The sequence below is a fragment of the Ixodes scapularis genome, unplaced genomic scaffold (genome assembly GCF_016920785.2).
Source record: "Ixodes scapularis isolate PalLabHiFi unplaced genomic scaffold, ASM1692078v2 PGA_scaffold4__175_contigs__length_147842914, whole genome shotgun sequence".
Lineage (NCBI taxonomy): Eukaryota > Metazoa > Arthropoda > Arachnida > Ixodida > Ixodidae > Ixodes > Ixodes scapularis.
In genome coordinates this window covers 30,828,456-30,841,652 of record NW_024609879.1, presented here as the reverse complement: position 1 = coordinate 30,841,652, position 13,197 = coordinate 30,828,456, and the positions used below count along the sequence as shown (strand labels likewise).

The 13,197-nt window shown below is 42.7% G+C and overlaps 1 protein-coding gene across 1 annotated transcript in view; it reads left to right on the top strand.

Annotated features, from left to right (window-relative positions):
- LOC115330098 (A disintegrin and metalloproteinase with thrombospondin motifs 12-like) overlaps positions 1-8,295 on the top strand; it is a 65,144-nt gene extending 56,849 nt beyond the window's left edge. Inside the window, exons 12-13 of the mRNA XM_029991801.3 lie at positions 253-357; positions 8,227-8,295. Coding sequence (XP_029847661.3) covers positions 253-357; positions 8,227-8,295 — 174 coding nt within the window. The remainder of the gene's footprint in view (positions 1-252; positions 358-8,226) is intronic.
- The last annotated feature ends 4,902 nt before the right edge of the window (positions 8,296-13,197 follow it).

Sequence of the window (13,197 nt, the reverse complement as noted above, 5' to 3'; positions counted from 1 at the left end):
GATGACTTCAAAACAGTATGCAAGCCTCGGGGGTCGGTACCAAACTGGGCACTGCGGGATACGTCGACCAGGTCTCAACCGGTGTATACTATTTAAAAAGATCAACCTCAGCGTTTTTGTAAAAAAACGACGATTTTGCATCAATTAATTTTGAGATTACTTCTCGTTGAGTCGCGAAAGCTGCCGAGTTAAAGCACAAGACCGCACGTTCGTAATGCTGTCAAAATTATATATAATCTTTTTTGTTGACAGGATTTTGAAAACTCCCGAGACTGTGTGATATGGTGCTGCTTTAGAGATTACAAAAAATGCCTACAAGCTGCTCTTACGGATGGAATGCAATGTATATACGGATATGTAAGGACTGTTTGTTGCTAACTTTTATAGTGGATTATTCCAACCAAATGCACTTTATTTAAAACATATCAGTTCATTACGCCTTGATAGTTCCAATGTGCATGAAACCATCATACAGGGAGCTCCCAAGAAGAGTGAGCCGCGTTATCCGGCAAGAGTAAAAAAAACAAAAAAACAGCTATGCATCGCAGAAAGCTCCAACTCCGTTAGAATGTGACGCTAGCGCTTGGAATAAAACTTGGCAGTTTGACAAGATGACCTTACCTGAATTAAACGACAATTCGGAACGACGAAATTCCTCTACGAACGGATGTCCACCTAAGCCTAATATTGTGAACTACAAGAAATGACCTTGCGGGTGTCTGTAGCTCAAATTTCAGTGAAAAAATTTTGTCACGAAGAAAGAAAACATATATCCTCTTTCTTGCTGGGAAGTGTTTTCCACTGATATAATTTCTAAAAACGTGCACAACGTCGACGTCTATTTTGAAGATATGAAGCTCAGGAGGACATCGGCTCGTAGAGAAATTTTATTTCTCGCAAATATTTTCTTATTCAAGTAACGTCATGTTGTGAATCTTCGGGTTCTAACCTAACCGCTATATTCACATTTCCACGGAGTGTGAGCTCTCTGCGATGCGTAGCTTTTACCCGGGCCGAAAAACACCTGATATTGCTTCTCGAAAGCGATTATTATTCTTGTTCTACAACAAAAGTCAGCTTTTAAACAAACAAAAAAAAAATATGGAAGCTTACAAGGGCGCAGTTAAGGTGGTATTGACTTCGGTGAAAGGAAATCACTTAGCCACGTAATAACATCTCTTTAAGCATCTCTTTGTCTAGTATGTGTCTTCGTTATCACTAACGTTTCTTAAACTATTAGCAACATATTGTGAATAATATTTGCTATTTCCGAGGAAAGAAATACGTTTAGCAGAATATTGTTGTTCAATCAAAAACGAAATGAGTAAGCTTCATTTTGTAGATCAAAGAGACAGTCTACGGTGACATCAACAGCTAGCATTGAGGAGCAAGACTGTAAAATTTGGGCACTTTACTCTTTCTGCACATCCATAAAAACTGAATTGCCACCGAAGTTTGCAATTCAACTAGGATATGTTTATTTTCAAGTAAAAACCTAGTGACAGATGCCCGGTGACGTTGGTTTATTCCGAGGCTTTGGACCTCAAATATGTAGAACTCTGACGGTGAGTTACGTAAAGAGAGAGGTTAATAGTTTCGTGGCTTTTTTAAGCAATCAAATGTTCCATTTTGGTTTTTTGTTTATTAGGCGCTACTCTAAAAGTCCATGTAGGTAACTTATTAGTCCAATATTACACAAAACAACTTAGTGTTTTTAAACAAAATTATTGTGAACTTTTGCTTACAAAAGATAGACATATAGACAAACTCAAAGCGCTAACGTCACGCACTGCGGTGGCGCTGCTGTCGGTACTGCGCTTCCGCAAACGCTTCGCTCCTCCCGAATTTCGTTTCTGCGCACGCGCAGTGCCCACACCTGGTGTGGGCAAAGCGGGCTTGTTTCTAAACACTGGGTTGGTGTATCGAGAGGTCAGCGCGTCAGCCGCCTTACTTCTTTCATTACGATGCTGAACTAGCCGAGTTGCTTCAGCGAATTACGCAATCTAAGTAATCAGATGCGTCTAGGTTTTCCCACAGTGTATAGAAGGGCTAAACCCTGTAATCTACGGAGGGAGTTTGACAAATGATGAGGCTCACACAATCTTTAGACCTACAAAATACAGCCTTATTCGTGACATTTAACATGAGCTTGCATCATGCTCGGTGTTCCAGATGAGATCGTTATTTCGGGTCCAAACATATTTTCATCGTCGCCGTTCGCGCAACTCTTAGTATAAAGCGGCGAGTGACTCTCCCAAGCGCCCTACTGAAAACTAAGTTCACTGGATATTTCGGAGTGTACAAACAGTAAAAAAACGCAGGTGACGGCCAGCATAAATGAGTGTCACATCATCTACACTTATCGACACTAACGCTGCTTGTTACATTATGACCATCGCTTTGTCATAACTGGATCAGGCAGTGTAGGCTTCTTGCACCTGGTAACTTTCGGATAGTCTCGAAATAGAAACCAACATTGTCGTCTGCCAACTGTGCCTTGGCGCCATGTTGGATGGAATGAACGTCTTATTGCAGCACCAGTTGTGTCGTAAGGCCCTGGCGTTTGCCCCGCTCACGTTGAAGCTAAAACAAACTCGTTTCATGCAGGCGATGGAACACAATTAGGAATAAGCGTTCCTTGAGTATAAATTCCTCGGACGGCACTCGAAAGCGCGCGTGGAGTGCCATCGCTCGGCACTTGAACGCCTCGCAAGAATGGCGTGGGACAGCAAAAAATGCATCATCTGCTAATCATTTCCGTTGAATGACCGGAGAATTAGTGCCACTATCTATCCGTGAACTTAATAGAAGATATCGTCCATAAACTTTCAATACTTTAGCCGAACCTCCAACTTTTTGACTAGCTACACAGATGAAGACAGGAAGTGCCACAGAAGTAATTTGGTCTGCTTTACTTTTCCTAGTCAATCGCAAAACAGTTCCTTGCGGTTCGCCTAACACGAAGTACAGTCCACAAACTCTTAGTTGGTAACCCTATTGAAAAATCTCATTTGTATGAGAAATTTGTGGGTCCGAAAAACCCACGTGTATCATACGTGATATATAAGAACCATATAAGAAACATGTAAGAGATTTTTTATAAGTTTCTTATATGGTTCTTATGTTCCTATATAGTTCTTATGTAGTCGTTTATCCTTTCATATATCTTGTATGATTCATAAGTGTTTATTGGACACAGGGGATTTTTCATACAAATGGCTGTTTCACTAGAGACGAAGCTTTTTAGTCCAGATATTGCCGACGTATTCGTCCGAGCAATTCATATCGCCGGCGAACTACCGATTGCTCGAGTGTCGCTATGTACTAATTTTAATGATTGCCGGTATATAATAAAACAAAAAAATATACTGCTGGCAGTAGCTACAGTTTGTCACGGATCACGCATAACATTGCATAACAGCTTCAAATGCCTCCAACATGGATTCCGCGGGTTCCGGTGAGCTTTAGGAACCGGTAGAAGAGTTTCGTCATGGTCTCGTGCAAAAACTTTATAATCGAAACAAAAAAGGTCCACTCAAAATATAGTTTCTTTAGTTTTTGTAGAATATAGCAAGCAACGCTTTGGATGCCAGCAACTCTCACCGGCCAAACACCCCTTTTTATAAGTAGCTTATGATACATTGTATCCCCACGGAATTCAAGAAAGCAGAAGTACCTCTTCAATGCTGGGCGGCTTTTGGTCGATTTTATTGCGCGTATATTTTCGCGGTAAGTTTTCGCAGTTATCAAAAATTGAATATATGATTGAAAAAAAAAAACATACCTAAGAATTTTTTAATGAAACATTTACTTGGCAAATGCGCTAGCACGCCATCGAGTGCGCTAAATAAAAGTATGACCCATTGAGGACGTAATTTTTTAGGTTTTAATATAGAGTGATTTATTACAAGCTTCAGCTTTTTTATACTTTTTGTCAAGCAGTGGCGGGAGGACACCTTACAGAGGTTCGTGGTGCTAAAGGCCGAACTGGTTGACTTACATTTGTACAAGACCAGGAAACATTTACAAAAAGGAGAACACCAGTCTTCAGCAGTACATACGCAGAATGCCCGATAAATAGTCCCCAAAACTAGCAGTATGGGCACACGCCAAACTGACATAAACAGAATTTGAAAATACATTTTCCAATAGACACAAAATATGCCTATATAAATGCACAAAGTACACAAAATATATGCGAGTGGGCACATCTACAGTGTGCTTTATAAAAGATTCACCGTACACAAACTTGAAACGAAGCCTAAAACATTCACTAAAAGCACTTAGAAATAAAATAACTATCGCTTAGCGTGAAAACAAACAAGGCTTTAAAGATTTTTCAAGGCAAAAAAAAAAAAAAATGAAGGCGTAAATTCATTGCAGGCTTTTAATTAATAATTATAAACTAAAGGGTGAAGTGTTTTAGGGCCGGCTTCTATAAGATGAACATAAAATTACAAAACAGAGTCACCAGCAACCGTCTCATGACCGCTAAATTCAGTGGTCTTACATATATATAAATTAATTAAACCTCGTTATTATTTGCTACCACTTAATTCATACTTATAAATAGATAGCATATATCCCTACTCTTTCGGCTGCCACCTATATTCATTTCGACTTCAATCGTATAATTAAGATACATCTGTTTTTTTTTTCTCTGACCGGTGTGGCGGCTGAATAAGCAGGGGAACAACATGTAGCGCGGGATCAGAATTCTGATTAAACCAACTGAAAGGCAGCGTGTGTCCGTGGTGCTTTTGCCTTGTTTTCGTACACGTCTTTCCGCACGTCCCAACACTGGCCAGGTTGTGCGGGCCACACCAAGACCACCTAAGCAACGAAGCCGTAGTTCTGGATCTTTTATGTCCCCGTAAGGGGACGGCGGGGGCACATCTTTAACGGGAGTGCTGCTGAGTCGGTAGCGACTCGTGTCCAGTCTTTCAAAACACGAGTTCCAGTCAAACTCTGACGCGACGCTCGTGTCCATTCTGTGTCACGTGCTGGCCTTTGGCACGTGAAGGGCACTACGGGCTTGTTAGCTATACTCCTTCTCACAGTGCAGTGACCGCTTTACTGGCTTATCGGGATGCAAACGCTACGGTAACAGTGTCTGTTGTCCAGCAAGAGGATGAGGGACACTAAGATGGAGCGCAGACGGCGCTACGTAACAAACGAGCCACTCAAGCAGCGAGCGCCGAAAAGAGCATCACCTGCTAAAACCAATCACTCGCTGAAAAAGAGTGCCAGATCTCGGCGCCTTCACTACGCATGATTAGTTCAGCCGGTGATATCAAACTCATTAGCACGACGATTGCCGTAAGGATGTACTTTCGAGGTTGCTCGATCGGATCGGGCCGTCAGCTGTGTTTGGACCTGACACACCAACTTAAAATGTGCTGCGCTGTTTCGTTTCTTTTTTATTCTTTATTTCCGTATCTACTTCACCATCTAAATTGGAGTAGGGGGACTACAAAAAATCTGCGCGTGAAGAAAGGCGTCATTTGAAGTTATACTGACCGTGCGCGATGGAAACGAACTTCAATCACGCGTGGTCTCAGCAAAAAAAGAGTGCCGCAGCACGTCACCCCTAAAAGGATTTTCTCTTATTGTTAAGGTATGTTCATTTCTACTGTATAAGCAGAAAAATATTTTCATATAAATATTTTTACTACGCCAGTAGTAAAAAATATATTGAAATACATGCAATAAAAAAATATTGTGAACTTATTTCAGACGGAGGGGCTTTTCCACGATCACCTAACAATGACCAACTTAATTTTGGCTCGTGCTTGCACTCCGTCATACTAAGTCGCCAGTCAAAATTTTCTAAGAAAACGAAAACGTTACAGCTATATTTTGCATTTTTTTTCAAGTTCTTGAATAGAAAATGCGGTACAAGGGTCCCAGACAACGCATGCATATTCATAGAACACAAAAGTCGAAATAAATTGTTTCTTTGAGCGACTGGGTTAGAAGTTAAAAGCTAAGCATACGCGAGGCCTTCGGGGAATTGTAGTCAACATGTTCCTTCCACCGCAGATCGGAAGTGAAGTGCACACCCATATATTTAATTTTATTAACAGTTTCTAGTACTTTTTCGTTTAGTGAATAACTAAATTCTGGAGGCAGTACATTCCTTCTGAAGATGACTTGTACAGTTTTTTTTTAATGTTCAGAGTCATTTGTTATGACTGGCACCATGATTAAGTGTTGTCCATGTGTTTTTGCAAAATCAGGCTATCATGTGTGTTACTGACCTCTCTATGCATTACTCACTCATCTGCAAACATTGTAATGGCAGAACGAGCATCAACAACAATATCAGGCACACCTGAAATGACGTACCATTTGAGATTGGAAGATATTTAAAACCACTAATTGCTCTCTGAACGAAAAATTTACACGAACCATTTTTTTGGAAGTAAATGGAGAAATGTGAAAGAGTATCCCTACTTCTGATCTTAAGTTCAGACGCCGCCGATGCTGCGACTTGATATCACCAATCGGAGAACATCAAAATGGCAAAATCATGGTGTTTGTTGCTTCTGTACGTGTCGTATCATCGCTGAATTAATCGTGAACATGAAATGCCAAGTGACTGCATTTTTGACCCCGCTAAATTGGTCCTATCATCTCGTCGTGTTGGCTGCGTCTTAATTTAGGCTAAAAAATGTATGGGGCTGTCGCGAACGTTTGTCTAACCCAACGTTCGACGCCGAACCCCGAGGTTTAGCTCGCTGGCAAATTCAGGACATTTTACCGAAATTCGACAAAGTTCAACTTGAGAGCAATGTTGTCCGACCTGTATACGACATTTTATATTTTTTGGCCAAGAAGCTTTAAAAAATGTTAAAATCTATAAAATGATTACTAGTGTTTACACAATTAAAAAAAAAATATGTGATTTAGTTATGCGAAACAATAAAAAAATGGAAGCCGTTTACAACTCGCTGTAGCGCCGGATTAGAGCGCAGCTCATGAGGAGGAGGAGGGGAAGGGTTCTGAGGGGAAGGTATATTCTTCCTCCCTTCTCACCTCCTCATCCTGTCTGCTACTCCTCCCTCCGAGCGGCGTCGCCGTCTTCTCACGAGGGTCACATGACCTCACGGGGGTCACGTGACCCCTATGAAGTCACGTGACGAGGACGAATACGTCATCAGTGACGTCACTGATGACGTCATCAGTGCCGATACCGATGCCGATGACGTCATTAATGACGTCACTGATGACGTCGTCAGGGACGATGACAATGTAGATGCCGATGACGTCACCAGTGACGTCAATGATGACGTCATCAGTGACGATGGCAATGACGATGCCGATGACGTCACTGATGACGTTATCAGTGACGTCACGCGTCCCATAATGCGCCGCTCGGTTACGCCGACGCCGACGGCAACGCCGACGCCGCTCAAGCCGGAAACCGGCGCCTAAGAGCTGCGCTCTAAAACAATATACCCGGAAATTATTGCACCCCTCCTCAGCCAGGTTGCTTCTACTCGTTTTCAATATCCGAGCATGCACATAATAGTTGGACAACACTCAAAATTTCATTAAACTTTGAAATAGACAATAAAAACTTGAACGCTAGCAGGTTCGCGACATCCGTGATTATAACTTTGAAGGATACCTATAATTCAGCACAGAGCTTGCTCTCTTCTGTCGTAGTTTGGTTGTGGTCCTTCAAGCCTTTGGAATACCGCGGAAGATGACGGTCAATGTTGGGACGGCCTCGATTCGCGACACCGTCGTAGTTAAGGACCGGTGTTGGGACGACTCCAATTCAGGACATGCCCGAATGGCCGATTGGTGTTTGAACGGCATCCTGCGGGATACCTCCGAATTTACTGATCGATGGTGTTTAGTGGTTGTTGGGGACAAACCAGTTCGGTACACCGAGCAATTCATCATGTAGTTCAGGTTTACGAGGATGCCACAGGCAGGACCGGCTCGTTTGGGCCGCTGTGGTATGTCCTCTCCTCGTGCCTTTCCTGTCATGCCGCTCGTCGTTTTCGCCACCTTCCAGATCATGTTTGCCAGTAACAAAAGGTAACGTTTTTGCAACGATTCCATATCACTCCTCTGGAGTCAGTCTTAAGCCTAAGTAAATTAGCGCCTCTGGGTGGGGTTTTACAGGAGCGATCATCCATGCAGGCAATCGTGAATCAAGTTTATAAGTTGTTTTAGTTACGATTTTAAAATATATTTTTTTTTATGTTGCAGCACTGCGTGAAGCACCGATGCATTAGGAAGTCTAAGCACTATCCATCTAGTGGCCAGCGCCGCCGATAGGTCATGCAACACGACCATCTGCAACAAGCACGACACGGAGGGTTGCCATCACTTCAAGACGGAGCAGACCGAATTAATGGCACATAAAAACATTACGTTTTTGTTAGAACAATTAAAATTTGGAACACGATCCTTGGAAGTGTGGTAAATTGTGATTCATTAGCCTCAGTCGGAAATTTTCTACTTGAACTGCATGAGAATCTAATTTCTGCTTACGAGTGTGTAAAAAAGCGCCTAATGTTTTTAAAACGATATACATTATTTGCTTGTGTAGCGTGATGTCAAACGGCGTAGTTTTGCCTTTTTGCATAAAATGCATAGGGTGTTAAGAAATGAAATCATATTGCACGATACGATGTGTATTGGATTTGACGTTCCACCCCTGTAAAAGTGCCCGAAAGGGTGCGCGACACCGGTTATAACGAAGTCGGTTCTAACAAAATAGAGGCTACAGCGAGGCGATTACGATTTTTTATTCCCGTTCGCACTTTTTCAAAGCATTTCTGCCTGTTTTTAGTGAAAGAGTTTGAGCAGCTCCCGCAGATATAGCGAAGAGAAATTTTGTGATAATTTAAACAAATAATGATAAAATTCGGTAAGTTTATTAAGTATCGGACCGCTGCACTTTGCTGACGCGGCCAATAAGCCACCAGAACAGGCTGCAGGAAATGCTGGAAAGGCAACCGGCGGCAGTCTCAGCAACGTCCCCTGCTCCCCGCTCCTTATCTAGGAAGCTGCTTTACCGCATCGCAAGTGGAGAAGCCGTCGTGCCGGAACCAATAGGGGCGTCCGAGCGCTAGCGACATCGTTCCGGCGGAGATGACGGAGAGAGCCTAGATATTAGAGTGGGAGCAGTGAATATGCCTGCATTTGATTGTCGCGTGGCCAGCGTGGCGAGGAAACTGAGCTCTTTAGGAACGCTCGTAGACTTAAAGATTCTGGCTTGTCACTATGTGACGACCATTCGCAGGATGTACAGTCTCCGGCAATATGAAAGACCCACTGGGAGCGCGTGGCCGAGGCGGTGGATGGCGGGGGCGCTGCCAGCGCTCCGGGCAATTCCACTCTGCTTCGAGGGAAGGACGCTCACTCGAGGCTCAGCACAATCTGATAAGCGCGTTTCGCTTTCGCTGAGCCCGAGGGAGCGTCCTTCCCTCGAAGCAGAATGGAAATGCCCGGAGCGCTGGCAGCGCTCCCGCCAGCCACCACCTCGGCCGCGCGCTCCCAGTAGGTTTTTCATATTTCCGGAGACTGTACGTATTAAGCGTAAGCACTTATGGGACCATGCGAAAGCAGAAAGGGAGCAAGGCGACCACTCGGTTAAACTATTACGCGATAAACTATACATAGATGGCAAGTCATATACATGGGACTCAGAACTTCAGGAAGTGGTACAAGCTAAACGATCATAATGTACCCCCAAATCAAGGACAGTTTGTGAAACTGTAGTACTTGTTGTAAATTGCCGGAGTGTTAAGAATAAAGTGGGCGAGTTGGCTGGCCTAATCAGTTCAATATGTGCTGATGTCGTCATCGGAACGGAGTCTTGGCTCGACGCAACGATAATGGACAATGAAGTATTTCCTCGTTCTTTCAATGTGTACCGTTGTGATAGAACGACGCACGGTGGCGGAGTCTTTATCCCAGTGGGGGATTCATTAAATAGCTGTGAACTTCGTGTTGATAGCAACTCAACCGAATCTGTTTGGTGCCTTGTCATACAGTCTGATGGTTCCAGATTTGTGGTTGGCTCCTTTTATCGTCCACCAGCTTCTGATTTAAGTGTTATGCGGCAGCTGCGCAAGATTGTTTGTTCTTTTTCTGCCGAGTGTATTTTTCTTGGAGGTGATTTTAATTTACCGGATGCCACATGAAGTGACGGTATATGTGTTTTAGGCTCGAATAGCGGTTTATACTGTGAGATGAAAACTATGTCAGGTACACTTCGGTTTTCTCAATATGTCACCCAGCCGGCACGCGGCCCTAACCTTCTTGATATATTGTTATGCAACACCCCCGATGTTGTGTCGAATCTTTGCGTCATACCTGGTATCAGTGATCATCATGCCGTCGTTGCCAATTTGGCCACAACTACTAATCGAGTAAAAATTAACGAGTCTAGGAAAGTTTTCTTTTTTAACAAAGGGAATTATGCGAAGATCTCAATGAATCTTGAGAACAGTTTCTTGTCGTTTTAATGTATTGCAGACGACATAAGCGTTAATAATTTGTGGCTAACGTTTAAGGAAAGAATTCTTACTCTCATGAACGCTCACGTACATAGTAAGTTAAGCAGTAAACTGAAAAGGATGGAGAAACCATGGATTACTGGTGAGCTAATTTGCATGATACGCAGACTCCAGAGAACCTTTACAAGGTACTGCAAAAATAAATCTGAGGATAACTTTTGTAAACTGCGGGACCTAACGTCAGAATATGAGAAAAAATTGAGAGAATGCCAGAGGACCTTCTTTCAAGGTTTAACTTCAGACCTGCAAAGCAACAACAAGAAGAAGTTTTGGAAATTTATGAAACGGTGCGGTAAAGATAAACTTGGGCCCCCAGTCAAATGCAACATGAAGGGTTTGTAGTAACAAATGATTATGATAAAGCTACATTATTTAATGATTTCTTTAAGTCAGTATTCCTTCCCGATGAAAATGTTTCCCTGCAGATGGTCAGCGACCAGTATGTTGGCATGCCACAGGTTGAGTTCTCCATTAATGGAATCAATAAATTGTTTGTTAACATTGATGAATCCAAAGCTACTGGTCCTAATAGTATCTCCCCTAGGGTGTTAAAGTATTGTTCGAGTGCAGTAGCGAAATATCTTTTTGTCATTTTTTCTAAGTCGATACAGGAGGGAACACTACTTGATGATTAGAAAATAGCCAATGTCGTGCCAGTTTTAAAGGGCGGATCTAAAGGTACTGTATCGAACTATAGGCCGATCTCGCTAACCCCAGTGGGCTGTAAAATTGTCGAACATGTTTTGTACTCGGCGTTAATGAAGCACCTTGTTTTGATCGGCTTTCTGAATGATCAACAGCATGGGTTCCAGAAAGGTGTTTCATGTACGACGCCGTTAATCGAGTTTTATCATGATATTGTCAGAGTACTTGATAATAGAGGTGAAGTTGATTGTATATTTTTAGATATCAAGAAAGCATTTGATACTGTCTCTTATTCAGTATTACTGCAGAAACTTTAAGTTTTAAATATTGATAATATTGTGATGCACTGGTTAAGAGATTACCTAGCTTCAAGGCAGCAACATGTTGTGGTAAATGGGACAAGTTCGGGTCGTGTTTTTGTAACGTCTGGCGTGCCACAGGGGTCTGTGTTGGGACCGCTTCTCTTCCTGATTTATATTAATGATATTTTCCGAGAAATTGAATACAAAATACGTCTATTTGCCGATGATTGTGCATTGTACAACGCAGTGTCTGGTGCAACGAATTTCACACAGCTTATGAGAGATGTTAAACGAATTGAATCATGGTGTAGTAACAATAATATGTCATGGAACGCTAGCAAGTGTGTTCATGTGTGTTTCACTAGAAAACATAATAAATTGGCTCATCAGTACTTCATTAACAATGAAAATATTAGAATTGAGCCATCTTATAAATATTTAGGTGTTATATTTTCTGAAGACGAAACATGGACAGCTCAAGTGAACAGTGTCGTTTCCAGGGCAGGCAGGACTTTAAATGTTTTACAGCGCAACCTTAAACATGTAAGCAAAGAGCTTAAGGAGGCAGCGTATAAATCGTATGTTAGACCGATATTAGAGTATGCTTGTCATGTGTGGGATCCGTCTTACCAGGTTCGTATCAGTGCTATCGAACGTACTCAATCTGTTGCTGCTCGGTTTGTTTTGGGAAGATACGATCGTTTCAGTAGCACAATTGAAATGAAAAAGGAACTGGGATGGGTGAATTTAAATGAACGTCGTAAAAGGCTGCGTCTCAAATTGTTCTACTCGATTTATCACAACCAAAGAGGACTTTGTGCTGCAAAGTTTCTGCATTCCCCATCTTAACGTTCTGCTCGCACAGACCCTTGTTATAAGGTTCAGCCGTACTTCTCCAGGAAAAAAAAAATTATGAAACACTTTTTTTTTGCACGAACCATTGCGGCATGGAATTCATTGCCGGCGAAAGTGGTGTGCCGCGAGACTGTGGATCTCTTTAATAATGCATTGTGCCCCCTGCAATAATGCCTGTATAGGCGCTGTGCGTTTTTTATGAATAAAGAATAAAGAGAGGCGGACACGTTTGCAGAAGGTGAACGCTTTTGAGTTTTGACTCTTTGCATGGCACCTTTTTGCAAACGCAGTCTATAAACCACGTGACCCTATGGAAAAGTCGCTCTACCTCCTAAATCTATACTCTCTATATCGACGACAGACAAGCTTTAGCACGAACTCGGTGCCGTGTGCGCTTCTCTGTTTGCTTCGTGATCCGTGTCGGCGTCTGGTCGGTGGGGTCGCTCTTGCGCAAAAGTCTGCTTCGCTGAAGTACAAATTCGGCGAATCTTCGCCACTCAAAGATGGAGAGTCCTGGCGCCGACGGCACCTCGACGGGGAAGACGAAGGCAGTCGTCTTGTATCAGAAGCGAGCCATCCTCGACAGAGTGCGCATAAACGTAAAAAATGCCGTCCAATTAAACTTGAGGAAGAAAACAAGAAGTGACGGACAAACACGAACTTCCAACTGGCAACAACATTTATATACAGGAAACGGAAGGGGGTGAAACCTCCCTCCAACCTCCCTTCTCTAAAAAGTGTCATTCTTGCTCTTGCTAAGCAGTACACTCTAAGCCCGGTCCCACTTAGTAAGAGGGACATTTCTTCGATTTTTTCCCACTTAATTTTAAGGGGGGCGACAGACCTCTGAA